General features: G+C 31.3%; 1 protein-coding gene across 1 annotated transcript; it reads right to left on the bottom strand.

Moving 5' to 3' along the window:
* Positions 1 to 399: 399 nt before the first annotated feature.
* LOC143577814 (uncharacterized) lies at positions 400 to 5,486 on the bottom strand. The gene is made up of 5 exons (XM_077061542.1): positions 5,158 to 5,486; positions 3,018 to 3,032; positions 2,289 to 2,916; positions 738 to 1,422; positions 400 to 455 (listed from the first exon to the last, which is right to left on the bottom strand). The coding sequence occupies exons 1-5, from the start codon at positions 5,484 to 5,486 to the stop codon at positions 400 to 402; spliced, it is 1,713 nt and encodes a 570-aa protein (XP_076917657.1).
* Positions 5,487 to 15,977: the final 10,491 nt, after the last annotated feature.

Here is a 15,977-nt window from a genome sequence, read left to right as displayed (position 1 = left end):
CCATTCCAGTAACATGAAAATTTATTTACTTAAAAGCTATTAAAATATTTGTACACATTTGAATTTTGAAGACAAATTACTCAAACTTTGGTGCATTGGCATTGTAAATCGTTCATTCCAATGACTTATGGAAAGCCCAATAGATATAAAGTCAAACTCTATTATTAAATATAAGATTAATGCTAAAGTTGAAAACTCATTATTAAACATGGACCACTCAGACCATTTTATTTCTTCTTTCTTATTCTCATATCATATACATTCAACTTTTCCTTTATTCTTCAAATTTAATCAGAAAAAAAAAACAAAGAAAAAAAACCACCTTGTATGGACACTAAAAGCAAATTATAAGCACCCAACAATCATAGAACCTTTAAACTTCCAACCCACATGATTTCTTCAACTAGCAAACAAGTACACAAAGCCTAAATTTCTGATATAGGAAGCAATGGTCCCTGAAAATCATTTAATAAAAAGTAATATAAGTTCAATGAAGTTCACTGATCAAAGCTAGATTATAATCGAGTCGATTATCGTTTCTAATTTTTGTTTTATTTTTAACCCATCAATGGAATCTAGAACGACAATTAAACCAAAACACTGGTGCAGCAACATTTAAAAAATTTTGTACAAAAAAGCTAGAATAGTCAAAACATAGGTTTAACCATTTAACACATAAAACGTTATACAAAAATTTCTTAAAAATATAACTATTTCGGCTGTCCTAGACCTGTTACCCAACGCACCCATCTTGTAATCAAATGAATCAAAACAAGTCAACCAACTTTCCTCGGGATATTGCGATTGGACATTTTTACCCTCTTTCATTGCTGTTTTGGAAGAAAGTTTGTGTTTTGAGTCTTTTGACCGTAAAGATGCGGTATTCGAGTTCACAGAAGGCAATGTACGCCAAAGCCAAGAATCCGAAGGAGATTTTGGTAGTGGTGGAGGAGCAGGCAAATACGACACGGTTTGACAAATTTTGACTTTTTGATCAACCTTAGAACGATTGCAGACACCTGTTTGCGTGATCATTTCTTTATCATGGTTTGAATTATCAGCAACCGAATCAAACCTGAACTGCTCGGTGGGAATATGTGAAATTCCAAAGATATCAACATCGGTTTCTTTGAATTCGGGCTTTAAAGATTCCACTTTATGAATTGTGTCAATATAAAGAGTCTTCTCAATTGTGTGATTTTGAAAGTTTTTTTCTTTTTGAATCTCATAAGCTAGTAGTTCCTGAAAGCTGACTAGACCTTTCTTTTGTGTATTTATTTCTACGTCCGCAGAAATAAAAGGTGGAGGAGACAGATTGTTACGATTAGCTGAAATACTGTGACCTTGTTCGTGATTTGAGACGGTTGGGTCTTTTGGATTCTTGACTGATGGTTTGGGTAGATATGCAGCCACTTCAGCATCCTAAATGAAATTCAGAGGAAAAAAATGGGAAAATGTAAGGTTTTGAAGTTATAAATAAAGGTTGGAATTTTGAGTCAATTTGGTTTGTCTTTTATCTAAGACGGGCTAAATTGCGCTGTCTTCTAATTTGGTTGGTTTTTTTTAGGTCAGTTTGTGTTGTCTCTATCTAAAACGGGTCTAATCATAAAACTTAGCTAAAAGGTTGAAAGTTGCTAAAAGCTTACTTTGAATTAGAGGTGTTAATCATGTCGGGTTGGCGGGTTGAAATGTGCAGCCCTGACACATAATTCGGGTCAACCAGATCACGGCCCACTTAATCCATTTTTTTAAACGAGTCAAACATGTTGACGAGTTGTTAGCAGGTTGTTGGTAACTTGTTTAATGGGTACGTATGCATGCAACAAGTAGATAATACGGTGTGACAAAACTAACATTATAATTTTTTTTAAAATATTAAAAATGGATTGGAAAATGCAAATGTATCTTCAGAAACATGAATAATGGAATTACAAAAATAGATTATAAAAGTTGTTATTTACAAAAATACTTAGCGCTGTTTTTAATCGATCAAACCAAATAGAATCTAGTTTTTAAATTGGTCGTGTTAGTCGACCCAAATCCAGATTTTTTCATGTCATGTTTCAGGTCATGTCAATAATTGTTGCCCCTGCTTTGATAGCAATAGTTTATACTGCAATAGAATAATCATGTTTCTTATTATGGGGAAAAAAGTGCCCGCGCGTCAATACAAAATACCAAAAACGGGCCATTTCAGTTTAAATTAACTTTGACCCATACCTCCAGTTCTAGACAGCGCGTCATTATTAACCAAAAACGAAACTTTTATAAAAAAAAAAGATATTTACCTGAGATCCAGCAGATGAAGCGCCAACATGAGTTCTGTCAGCAGAAGATACAGGCAACCGGGTCCTCACACTTAACCCGGGTGTCTGATTCAACATACCAATCGAACCCTTTAAGCAAAACTGCGGAAGCAATCCACAAAACTTCAATGACATATTTCCATTACCATCATATTCAAACTCACCATCTTCTTCTTCTTCATCATCATTATCATTCAACTCTAAAAAATTTGGAACATAAGTAATTTGTGGCCTCTCATTCTTACAATCTTCTGATCTTCCAAGCCCATCTTTCGTGGGCCCCTTTTCATTATGCAAACCTTGTTCTTTAGGTTCCAAAACCCGACCCGGAGGAGGGTTTATCAAAGGTTTGTGTGTTTTTGTATCATCTTTCGGTTTTCCTGGAGTTTTTTCCCACACAAAAGGAACGGTCCCCGGGTTTCTTAACGGGCCCGAATGCATATCGGATCGGTAAGACGGGCTTGGAAGCAAACCCGGGGTGACACTTCCACTATTATTATTATTTCTTTTCGAGCCCTTTTGTGCATTTCCAACCGCGGGCGAGAATCGCCTCACAGAAAGAAGTGGCCTATTGAAGTTCAATCTTTTGTCTCCCATTAATAATCTACCTCTGCATATACCAATATTATTTCCATTATTTCATTTAAAAACATATTAAACCAAATAAAACAGTAATCATATGATATCATCAAGACTTAGAAATCTACAGACAGCATTTCCAAATACCTAATTATTAATCAATATGAATAAAAACATGAAGTAGACAACAACAAAAAACAAAAAAAGAGCATGTAAACTAACGATTGAATGAAGAGGAAAAGAATAAACGAAAGCGTACGTTTGTGGTTGTGTTGGGGTTGGTGTTTCTTGTATTCGATGAGTTCCCTTTATGAACACAATCTGTCAATGGAATCTGAGCTAATTCGTTGCAAAGATTGAATTTAAAAATGGAGTATTTATTTGAGTGGACAAGTGAATAGATTTGACTCTTGACTCATTTGGTCAAATTTTGGCAGTTGGGATGTGAGAGAGAATATGTTGTTACAATTCCACACATATATGTCTCTTTCTTTATTTATATTTTTCATTTATTTTTTTTGAATGGCTAATTTTTTTACATTTTTGAGCTCTCCTATTTGCCACTCAGAATTCTAATCAATTCTTCATTTTCATCTTTAAATTTTAAATAAAAAAACACAACTTCTTTAGTTTATATATCATTTTCTAAAAATCACTTCTACTCATTCTTCGTTCCCATTTATATATTCTTTTTTTATTATTTTTTCTCTTTCTTTCATTTATAATTTTTACCACTAAATATTTTGTCTTATTATCATTTTCAATATAAATTGACTTCTAATATATATTTATAGAAGAGTAATTGAAAATGAAGTATTGTAGCAATGCTCTAAATTTAGATGTTTTCTATATCATTTTATTAAAATTTAGAAATGAAGTTTGAAGATAGAAAATGTGTTGGAATAGTTATTTAGATGATTTTTTAAAATTTTAGAAATGGATATAGGTATGGAGAACCCATTGGGATTAGAGAAATGTGTTGGAGTAGTTATTTGGTGGGTTTTTATAGTTAAGGAGTAGTTTAGGGTGTTGTAGGTAGATAAGAGAAACTGCAGTGATTTTACTGTATATTTGAAAAGTTATTGTTCACCCTTTATAATTTTTTAAATTGTGGGTGAAAAAGAAAGAGGTGATAATGATAAAAGTATAAAAATACTATTTAATTAAAAATGAAACAAAAATTTAGTGTAATTTTAGATTTAGAGATATTGAAGGGGTGAGAATGCTGACTAGACGTAATGGCTCCTTTTAGTGGTGCTAAATCAATAACATGGAAAGCAAATTCTTGTTAAAACCACTACGCTAGTTATGAAATTAGTCTGTTAAACGTATCTCCTTACACCATTTTTACTAAATATGCACCCCCTAACTTATTAGATCAAATACTATTGCCTCTAACATTATTTATATACATATATGAGTCTCTACAACATTTTTTTAACTTAATAATCTCCACTACATATAACAAAAAAAATTATCAAGTATTACTATTAATTTATTTTTTAGTATTAATATTGTAAATATTTATAATATCTTTTTTTAAATTTTAATAGTATATATATTTATAATATCCTTATTTTACATCTTTATCTTTTACAAAATAAGCCCGAAACCCTAAACCCGAAAACCTAAACCCTAAACCATAAACCCGAAGCCTAAACCCTAAACGCTAAACCTGAACCCCTAAACCAGAAACCCTAAACGCTAAACCCGAAACCCGAACCCTAAACCCGAAATAAAAAAAACACAACTTGTAAAAAAATATATGAAATACTTAATTTTGTGCTAATTTGGTAATTATATGATTTCAAGGGATAGTATGAAAGTTAGTTTTTCCAAGAGGGGGGGGGGGGGGAGGGGGGTATGACAAGCAACAGGGAAGGTACGTATAGCCTGACTCGATTAGTATTTCTAAGTTGTAACGGTTTATTCGAGACAACCGTCAATCTCCCAAGAACACAAGAGAAGAAGAGAAAATAAACCCAAAATAATAATTCTTTCTTCCTCTTTTTTTCTTAAACAAGATTACAATATATATGAAAACAAAGACATAATAATTGGAAAAGATAAACAATAAGAAAACCTAATTATAATACAATAAGGAAACTAAATAAAATATAAACTTAAATAATAATAATAATACAAACTTATTAATATAATATAATATAATAATAGGATCGTATCAATTCCCGACCCTTTGAAAACGTCCTTGTCCTCAAGGACGGAATGTCGTTGCCATGGCGGTCGCCACTCAAGTTGTACACATGCATACGGGGCGTAATCAACGATGCACCACGATGGACACCATTCGAGTCTTTCGGTGTTATTCGGATCAATGTCAACGGACCACCTCAAGGGGTGCAATACAGATTGCCTTGTTGCACCTTTTAACGGTGTCAGCGCCAACAAGCTAATTGTAATGTTGTAAATAATGGGATCTTTATTAACCATCAAATTACCACTTTGTTGCCTATATTTACCAGTCGCATGCCCACCTAAGATCACATCCCCCAATCCTTGAGTAACTTCCTCATTAACAATGGTTTCATTATCAGACTTGGCCCTTACATTGATGGAACTAACGTGGAATTGAGTAAGCATTGCTATAGTGAAATCATCCCAGGTGAGGAAGTCTGAACTCCGAAGCCAACCATTGAACCACCAAAATAGTTCATCGTCGAAGGATTCAATGACATAGGGAAACCGCTCGTCGCCATAGATCGCGTAAAAGAGAAAATATCGTTCAGCTTGAGAGATCCATATAACAGTATTAGATCCAGTGAAACGAGGTAATTGTGGATGCTCCCACAAGAGTTCTTCCAAAACTATCTAGGCTTAGGCTCTCAATGAAAGCACCAATTGTTACGGTTTATTCGAGACAACTGTCAATCTCCCAAGAACACAAGAGAAGAAGAGAAAATAAACCCAAAATAATAATTCTTTCTTCCTCTTTTTTCTTAAACAAGATTACAATATATATGAAAACAAATACATAATAATTGGAAAAGATAAACAATAAGAAAAATTAATTATAATACAATCAGGAAACTAAATAAAAGATAAACTTAAATAATAATAATAATAATAATAATAATAATAATAATAATAATAATAATAATATAAACTTATTAATATAATATAATAATAGGATCATATCAATGTTACAAGCCAAACAGAAGAACTCAACCCAAAAGACTAGTCTGATAGGTGAGGGAACCCATTTGGCTTAAAAACCCCACATCAGTTGCCCATACAACCGATGTGGGACAAGTCTCATACCTTACAATGGTTTGAATCCGTAACAATAATTGTTACGATTTATTCGAGACAACCGTCAATCTCACAAGAACACAAGAGAAGAAGAGAAAATAAACCCAAAATAATAATTCTTTCTTCCTCTTTTTTTCTTAAACAAGATTACAATATATATGAAAACAAAGACATAATAATTGGAAAAGATAAACAATAAGAAAACCTAATTATAATACAATAAGGAAACTAAATAAAAGATAAACTTAAATAATAATAATAATAATAATAATAATAATAATAACAATAATAATAATCTATCTATTCTAATAAAAGACTACAACTTTTGCCACTTGTCAAGCTCATAGCCCTCCTCACTATTTTTCAACAAATTTCCATATATGGTCCTTATTTTTAAGTCATTTCAATATATCAATCTAAGTTTATGTTTATTAAATGTAAATACTAACTAATTCATTCATTAACATTAATGGTGAAATAAGGAAATATCAAAATTGAAGTTGTAGATCTGTTAGAATAAAATTTGAAAGTCACAAGTAATTGCAAGTTAAAAAAAAATAAAGGTGCATTATTGTCGAATAATTTAGATTTTATGGTAAACTATAAATTGTTTTTAAGCAGAGATTCAAACAGCAGTGCATAATTTTTTATATAAGATTAGTTTCAAATTTGGATTTAAAATTTTCTCATATGCATATAAACTCATGAAACATGTATATTCTTAATTTTCTACAAATATTTTGTATAAATATTACAAACATGGAGAATACCTATTATACATATATCTTGGTGTTTAACATTAAATTATTGAAGTTGAATAGTATAGTTATAATCTATATGTATAACGATTTACTCCATGAACTATCTGTCATCTATTTATATAACTTTTTGTGTAGTATAAAGGGTTTTAGCAATAAGAAGATCAATATTTAGTTTTCAAAATTTTATTCCATAACTCAGAGTAAAATACATTAGAAACATATGTTTTATGATTTGATTTATATTTTTTATACATTTTAATACATTTAATTTATCTTATAAGATAAATTACTTAATTAAAAGCATTTGATATTTTAAACCAAAAAATTTGGTTCAGTCCCATTCCATTATTTTCGTTTTCCAAAAATCATTTAGGATTTTGAAACCTAGAATATTGTTTTCATCAGTTATTTACATAATTCCTATATTATATTACCTTATTAATTTTATTTTTATACAAATACAACGAATTGAGATTATGTTAGTGTTACATGTTGGTTAATACATAATTATAGTGTTTATTATGGTTTATATTCAAAATAATAAAAAAAATAATAATAAACAATCGATTCATTATATGTGGAATAAGAACAATCGACTTGGATTAAATCCTGATAACGCCAGCGACTAAGGCTTAGCCTTTAATACCTAAAAATATATATGATTTAAAAACTAAGAGTTTATTTTTGTTGACTCGAAACCTAGAACTCTGACCCAAGAACCAACACGAATTACTTCGGTTCAAGTTCGGGTTAGTATTTTCTTGGGTTCAAGTTTCTCGGGTCGGGTTAGTTTGGGTTCGGGTACCAGTTTTCTTGGGTTGGGTTTCAGGTTACGGGTAAAAGTGATAGTTCTACTTCCAACTATTATATATAAGAATCACTACCTTCACTTTATGCAACTTTAAATCTTCAAAAATTCTTCTAACAAAGAATAATCACTATTATTTAAACATGGTTATAAGGTTAGTATGTATTTGTCATTTTTCTGGCAATTACATTAATATGAATGAAACAAATCATTTTGTTATAGTTTAATTTTCGGTTTTTATGTTGCTTGATTATACAATTTTTAATTGTAAAATATAAAATTAATTAAAATTTTGTCATACACATAATATTAATGACAACAAATTTATCATGATCAATCAATTTCAAATTCTAAAGATTCTAAGGATGATTATAACAACAAAGTGTAGGTAATATGATTTTTGGGATAATCGTGTTTTTTTTTAAAAAAAAAACATGAGCAGATGTTCTTAAATGATATCATATTAATTGATTAAAACTATGATATTTTATATGTATGAATATTTTTTTAATAATTTCATAGATATATTATCATTTATCTAGAGTTGGTATGTATTTGGGGAACCTTTTTTGTCACACGGACAACTATATGTGGCTATATCAAGAGTTATAAACATACCTATATGTCACCTTATTAAGAGTTACAAACAGACATGGACTAAATATTTTGATTTTTGATAAACAATGTATGCATATTAACACAATCACAAATGTAGTGTAAAATGAAGTTTTTACTTATTTGTAACATATTTGTGTAATCTTAGTTATTTAATTTATGTAATTTCAATGTTAATTGTAATTGTGTTAACAATATATGATCAATTTGTTGAATGTATTTCACTTAAGTTTAAATTTTTCATTAATTACCCGTGTAATACACGGGCCTCAAACTAATAATAATAATAATATAAACTTATTAATATAATATAATAATAGGATCGTATCATAAGTTTTCTCTGTTATGCCCTTAATGGGATCTATTCCAACACGCAATTAATTAATGGACCGTTGAGTGGGAATTTTCCAAAGCCAATGCAATATATTTTTTATTTTTTTTTTCTTTTATATATATATATATATATATATATATATATATATATACTAGTAGGTGAGCCCGCACGTTACAGCGGGAACAGAATAAGGACGGGTCGGTTGGCTAATCGGTTACGTTCGGGTCAGTGTGTTGTACAATAAAAAATGTGTTTTGTCATATCAAGCCATTTTGATGAGTATTTTATACCTAAGTTTAATAAGGGAATTTAGTTGATAGCATTTTGGTTCATAAAAGAGCCAGCATTGTGGTATGCAGCTTTTTAAAATATTTGATTTCAAAATATTTGGATATGAGTAAAATGATATAAGAAATTATGGGGTTAGATAAACTTATGGATCTAGAAAAAAACTTTTCAATAAACTTGTAATACATATTTACTCTAATTAAACATATAACAAATTCAAACTTAAAACTATAATTAAACATATAACAAATTCAAACTTAAAACTAATGTTACATAAGTTTGCACGCCTCTATATTTATATCATGTGCAAAGAATGTGTATAATGTTTCTTATCTTGCCTTCTATTTGAAAGTAAGCTACACATCTCCCATTGTAGACATTTACATATGAACGAATGTCATAATCTTATAGTTCTACTTTTCGTCTTTGATTACTTGTACGCACGAGTACCTTTTTTGCTAATTTGTACATACAATGAAATCTGCTCTATGGAAAAACCCAAAAGTGTTATTTAACAACACAAAAACACAACAAAACATCTAGCAAAAATATTCAGCGTCAAAGATCTATACTACCATTTTGGCTCTCCTCAAAAGTCAATGCCAGGCTTTCTAACACCTAAACCACATACAACCTATACCGGCAAAGCAAACAAAGTGTTTAAAACATTTTATCTAGCATTTTGACTTCTGTCAAAATTCGAATACCACTTCAGCATTTGTTACGTGGCTCACATTCCCAATTCAAAGATCCAATTTTTCCATTCATTATATTGCAATCATCATTTCATCACCATAACAACGGTTAGTAGTTCCAAGTAGGGTAGCAATTGTTGGCACGGCCCGAACTGACCTTATAAAAAGCATGCTTTATGTCAATTAACACAGACCGTTTAAAAATGTGTCAAGTTTGGGTTGACACATAAAAATAGGTTTTCCCCTGAAATCATGTTCATCTTCTGACCTTATCCGCCTAACTTTTCTTGTTTCTTCACCCAAGGGTATAATTGTCATTTCATTACACTTTCCCTACTACTCCATCATAACTTCTGCAGTAGGCTTTTCAAAATGCAAAGAAGTTACTTTCTGCATCAGTAAGATTCAAATTTGACATTAACAAAAATATTTCAAGAAATAAATTTTTTTTATATAGTATCGTAAACCGCCTCTTGAATTCTCACCTACTTTATAATAGTGTTATTGCAAGTAAATCCATGCCAAATTCCCTAAAAACCTGCTAATTGCAAGTATTTTGCCCCTAAAAGAATAAGATTATGATTTATAAATAACTAAAAATAACAAAAGATACAATTTATAAAAGTTTATCAATATTATAACGATAACAATTATATATGAAAGAAAATTTATGGCTTACCATATTGATACACAAGCATGGGGAGTCCACCGAAAGATAACAAATATACATGTGTTGTAAAAGAAATAAATATAACATATAGCAAGTTTGTAAACTAAAAGATAATTTTAAAAGTGTTACGTTTTTCGCTATGAAGGTAAAACTCATTACGTTTCTGTGTCATTAACCAAACATGAATTACATAAATATAAATATATGATAAGTTACGGTGACAATCCACTTGGATCAGTTGACTTTGAAAAGTCAAAATGACCCATTTAAAACATCATCTATTACCCGTGAAACTCCAAATAAAAAGAGAACTTGGATCAGTTGAATAAAGAAAGGCAAGTTTCCCATATAAAAACATATGACCAAACGCCCCTTGACCTCCAAATAAGAAAAAAAAAGTTACATGCAAGTTAAACTTCCTAATTTACACCGCGACTTTCACATAGGGGAAAAAGTGTTCCAATGGGTGCGGTCACAATGGGTTCGAGTGAAATCGAGTTAATGTAAAATGGGTCAAAATTTAATATAAAAAACAACTTCGTTCGAGTCACAACGGACCACTTAAAAAGGGAAAAACAATTCTTCATATTAGCATGCATATTACATGGAACGACACAAGTTTACGTAAGAAGTTATTTGTGTTTGGCTAGTACTCGTTGTAAATCATCATTTAGAGCTAATTATTTAGATAATTGGTAGGCATTCCTATGAGAAAAAAATACTGTAAAATGGGGAAAGCAAAAGAAAAAGAATTAGCTGAGATGGTAACGGGCCAAATGGGTCAACCAAGCTGGTACTGGATCAAAGGGTGGGTAGAAGTGCACAAACCGGCTTAAAACTCAAAACCGGCTTGGGTTAAAACCGGTTCGGTTTGGTCAACAAAAGTCAAAACCGGTTTATGATCGGTTTCGGTTCCTGTTGAAACCGGTTTGTTACCATGTTACGATCGGTTTCGGTTCGGGTGTTGACCGATTATGGCCGGTTTCGGTTCGGTTAACCGGTTTGAAACCGGTTTTGGTGGAGAAAATTACAAACCGGTTCCGAACCTGCCGTTTCAATTTGTTCCAAACCGGTTTCTACATAACTGGCTTGAAACCGGTTTGGTTTCGGTTTAATTTACGGGTCGGTTCGGTTAACCGGTTAGTTAGCCCACCTCTATCAAAGGGTGTCTTTTAATGGTAGTACTCGGTTACAAAGAGTATCCTTCAAGCAGGAATATATATATATATATATATATATAATGTTAAATCAAATAGCATGCATACTAGCTCAACAAGTTTCTTAGAGGCCCCAAAATCTGCTAGTTTGATCTGTCCCTTATCATCAACAAGAATATCTGCCCTCTGTGAGAACATTTGTGACATGAATATCCATTTATATGTCGTAATGTACATACATATTGCAAACTCCATACATTACAAATTACAGGCACGTGGTCGTTTACATAAGAATCACCTTAATGTCTGTACATGATACCATTTTTGTCTCTAACCGAATTATCAAACTGGCAGTTTGAGATTAAGAAAATTAATAGTTTGGTTTTTACCAAATTACGAAAGTGACAGGCTGACTTTAGCTAAATTAACAAATTGACAGTTACACTTTAACAACAATGACAGTTTGAAACCATAAAAAAAGTAAGTGAATTGCTTAAAGTGAAACGGGTCAAATTAAGTTTTAGTGGGTATGCTCAAGGTCAAATTACAAACGATGTGGTCGTTTAAGCAAAAGCGTAAAATAAATAGAAAAATGTTCTTTTTAATTTACCGTTAGATTTAAACACGGGTAGTTATGTTTCTTCAGAAGTTGGATTAATATACAAGTATTCCATGTATCGTTCGAAGGAATCACAAGCAATTAGACTTATACATGATTAAAACATCAAATGCAAAAACAATTAGTAATAGTTGAGGACACTTACAACCGGAGCTTCATAAAAATGCTGTAAAACTACAACTGGTATTTCATGTACATTACAAAAGTTATCGCCTTGAATCCGTTCAAATCCTCTGAAGGTGAGTGATAAGGTTATTCAATTAACCTAATCAATAATTGAATAAATACAAGTTTAATGTACATAAAGGAAGAAAAAGAAGCATCATAACATGTATTGTGGGATAGACAGATTATAAATTAAGAAATTGGGAAGAAATTTTTTATGAACCTATAACAATTTCAACAATAGCAACACTAACAGGTAACAAGGCAAATTCAATTAAATATCAACCAAAGCCAGATTACTGTTACTTGAAACAAATTTTCCATTAACCTAATTTATAACTATAATCAAACAAAATTGAATATGAGAATTGAATACTTGAATCTGCTAACGATGAACCCTAGATTATGCTTGGAATCGAAAACCTAACGATTTGGGGGATTTATGGTGGTTTTGAAGAAACTGATGATGAGGGTACATTTAAAGGATGCGACAATAAGTTAATTCGCCAGAAGATACAATAAGTTTAATAACGTATGATGGTTTTAACGCTCGTAATGTACGACAATTTTAATTCGCTGGATATCAGAGACTTACCGTAGAAGCGTCGGAGAAGTAATGCACGTTAAATGTTACGGCGTCTTAGAGAGAGAGAGTGTGTTGGGTGATGAAAGGTTGCCTGTATGTATTATAATGTAATATATATATATATACATAAACCTAGGTATATTTTTAATCATACTCTCTCATAACTCATTCTCTAATTCTCTCGTATTTTATATAAAAACGATCAACTACGCAACAATTTATCTTCTTGGAAAGATGAATGAGGCGTTAATAATCGAAGTTGTTCAAGTGGTGGTAAAACTTTTAGTCGAGAATGTAACAACTCGGGTTTTAATTTATTATTTTATTAACCGATACCCAACCCGTTTCTATGTTTGGAAATTTTTATCAATAAAATATCGCGTTATTCTAATTATTATTATTTTATTTTTATTTGTTATTATATTTATATAACATATATAAATTAACTTTGAAACATATACAGTATTAACCCTAAACTAAACTTTAACCCCATCTTGTACCCATATCCATAGTCCAAAGACTAGTTAGCAAAATCTGGAAATATAATATTTCAACCCTTAACCCGTTTACCCATATCCTATACCCAGATCCGCAAACCCGAGACCCGTTTAGATTTCTTGTAGCTTAATACTCTTTGTAAACTTGGAATTGATCTAGGGGAATTACTCCTCTTACCTTAATCGGCTGTACCGACACTTGTAATTTGGAAAACGAAATCAAATATGATACGTACTAATCATAGTATCAAACCAACATAATTCATTTAACAATATACCTTATACCGATCATAATAACTCGATTAAACATACCCACCATATCGTTATATAAACAATTGACTTAGTCGAACAGTTGGTTGCGTGGATCATGTTAAGACACTGGACGAGCTGGGGGCGCAGGTTTGAGCCTCCCCCAGTCCGTTTTTATTTTGTGTAACTTATTTTTCTTATGTGTGTATGTTTTAAATGATTAATAGATATTATAAGTAATAAACATAATATTTAGTTATGTTTATCATAACCGACATGATTCTCTCATATTATTGTTAAAACCATACGTATGTGTGTGTATATATAATAGAGAGAAATCGTTTGATGTTGAAAATTTACAACTCTTGCTGCATATGTTACAATCAATCAAGGTGTAAACACTGGTCAAAAGAGCGGGACTTAGGAGAGATTCAAAAGTCAAAAGTCCATAACTAATCTACCTTCTTCTCAAACCCTAATCATCCTCTCTTACATCAAACTACCCCGCCACCATAGCACTCTGTTCAAAGTTCTCTATACTCAATGAAGCATCTTAACGACGGGTCAGGTGATATTCAACTGTATTGGTGGCTGTAGGTGTTAATAGGCGCTAGATCTTTTCAACAGAGGAAGTGAAGGTGGTGTATGGTAACAAATTGACGGCTACAAGTCGTTATCTTCTGACCTGTAAGTTTTTTGGTCAACGTTGATGGTTCTTGTGGTGACGGCTAGGGATGAGTTTGAATTTGATTCGTTCCCTTTATCTATTATTTATCCAGATTTGAAAAATTGAACGAATTTTTATGCTTTTTAGTGTTGATTTGTTTCAAGGATCTTAAACCCTAGAATCTTTTGATGGATTGAAAGTCTGGTTGTCAAATCTCAAAGGTTAGATTAAAATTTTGGTTACTGTTTTACTCTTGCTGTTTAATTGAATAACATGACCTTAATTTATTTCATTTTGTTTCAAGGAGATTTTGAGTTGCTTAAAGATGAAGTTCTTGTTGCACCGCGAGGTATGTTTTTTTATTTCATTTTGATTTAATGTCTATAAATCTGCAAAAATTACATCATGTTTGTATATTTTTGTTTTCATGAAAGAAATGTTCTTCACATTTAAATGGCATTCAAACTTAGAAATCTTGATGGAAGTTGTTAGTAATGGCTTTATCATGTTTAAATGAAAATGTTTCTGGTTTAATGTAAAATATTGTTAGTTTATTTTGATCAAATGATCAATTGATGCTAGATGCTGATATGAAACTTTCATTTCTTACATGTGCCATGATTTTGTTTTGTTTTTTGTTTTCTCGCAGCCAACTCGGGATTGTGAAGCAAAAGGTTTGAAAAAGTTGGAGAAGAAGGTTTAAGGAAGGGTAATTAACTGATTAATAATTATCACTTTCATATTGTTAAATTTTTCTACCAATTCAATAGTTATTTAATCATTTTGATTATTTTCTTATCAGGTTTTGTGGCGCTTATTGTTAAAATTATGCTACCAATTAAAATGACGAATCAGAAGTATGGTTCTTCTTTTGCCTTTTGCATATACTTTTCTTGTGCTTAAAAGGAAAAATGACTGAAAAAACCCGTAAGTTGTACAGCTGAACCTTTTCACATATCTATTATAAAATGTTAATTAATGTACAAATTTGCTATATATTCTTTTGCACTTGAAAGAAGGAAAGACTTTTAGTTTTCTTGATGTCATGACAACTTATCAGTTGCATCTGCATATTTTATTTTTAGATAAGCATTGATGTTTAAAGTCGATTTCTATGTAATAGAATATATCTATAGTTGGTGACTAACTGTTTATAAATTTCCAGGTTGCAAGGGAGACTAACGCTCTTAAAGAGGTGAAAAACAAACTTGAAAAGTGTGTGGAAGAGCTTACATGGTGTTTGAAGTTGGAGAAACGCCTAAGGGTAATTTAATAATTGAGTAAAGCGTAATTTTCGTCCCTGTAGTTTGGCAAGTAGTACGAATTTAGTCCAAAAAGTTTATTTTTTGCATATGGACCCTTCACGTTTCCCAGTTCTTGCCAATTACATCCAAATCACTAACTCCGTTAAATTTAATCGTTAAGTCAGGGGTAGACATGTCTTTTCACTCTTTCTTTATTATAATACTTTTTCAATGAAATGCGATTTTCGTCCTTGTGTTTTGTCCAAATCTGCGGTTTTAGTCCAGTAGTTTCAAGTTTGCAATTTTCGTCCATATTGTTTCATTTCACTTGCAATTAAACCCGACTTTATTAACCTTGTTAAGTCTGGTCGTTAACCCATTTGTGTGCCCCTCATGTGACGATCAGTTTTGTCATTTTTCTCTGCAGATAAACCGTAGTCCTAATTCTCAACTCCCCTCACGTGAGG

This window comes from Bidens hawaiensis, unplaced genomic scaffold (genome assembly GCF_021521415.1).
Source record: "Bidens hawaiensis isolate Kalapana, Puna unplaced genomic scaffold, B.hawaiensis_p1.1 tig00028816_1, whole genome shotgun sequence".
In the NCBI taxonomy this organism is placed as follows: Eukaryota; Viridiplantae; Streptophyta; class Magnoliopsida; order Asterales; family Asteraceae; genus Bidens; species Bidens hawaiensis.
Note: the sequence above shows the minus strand (reverse complement) of the source record. Positions and strands in the feature narration are given on the sequence as shown.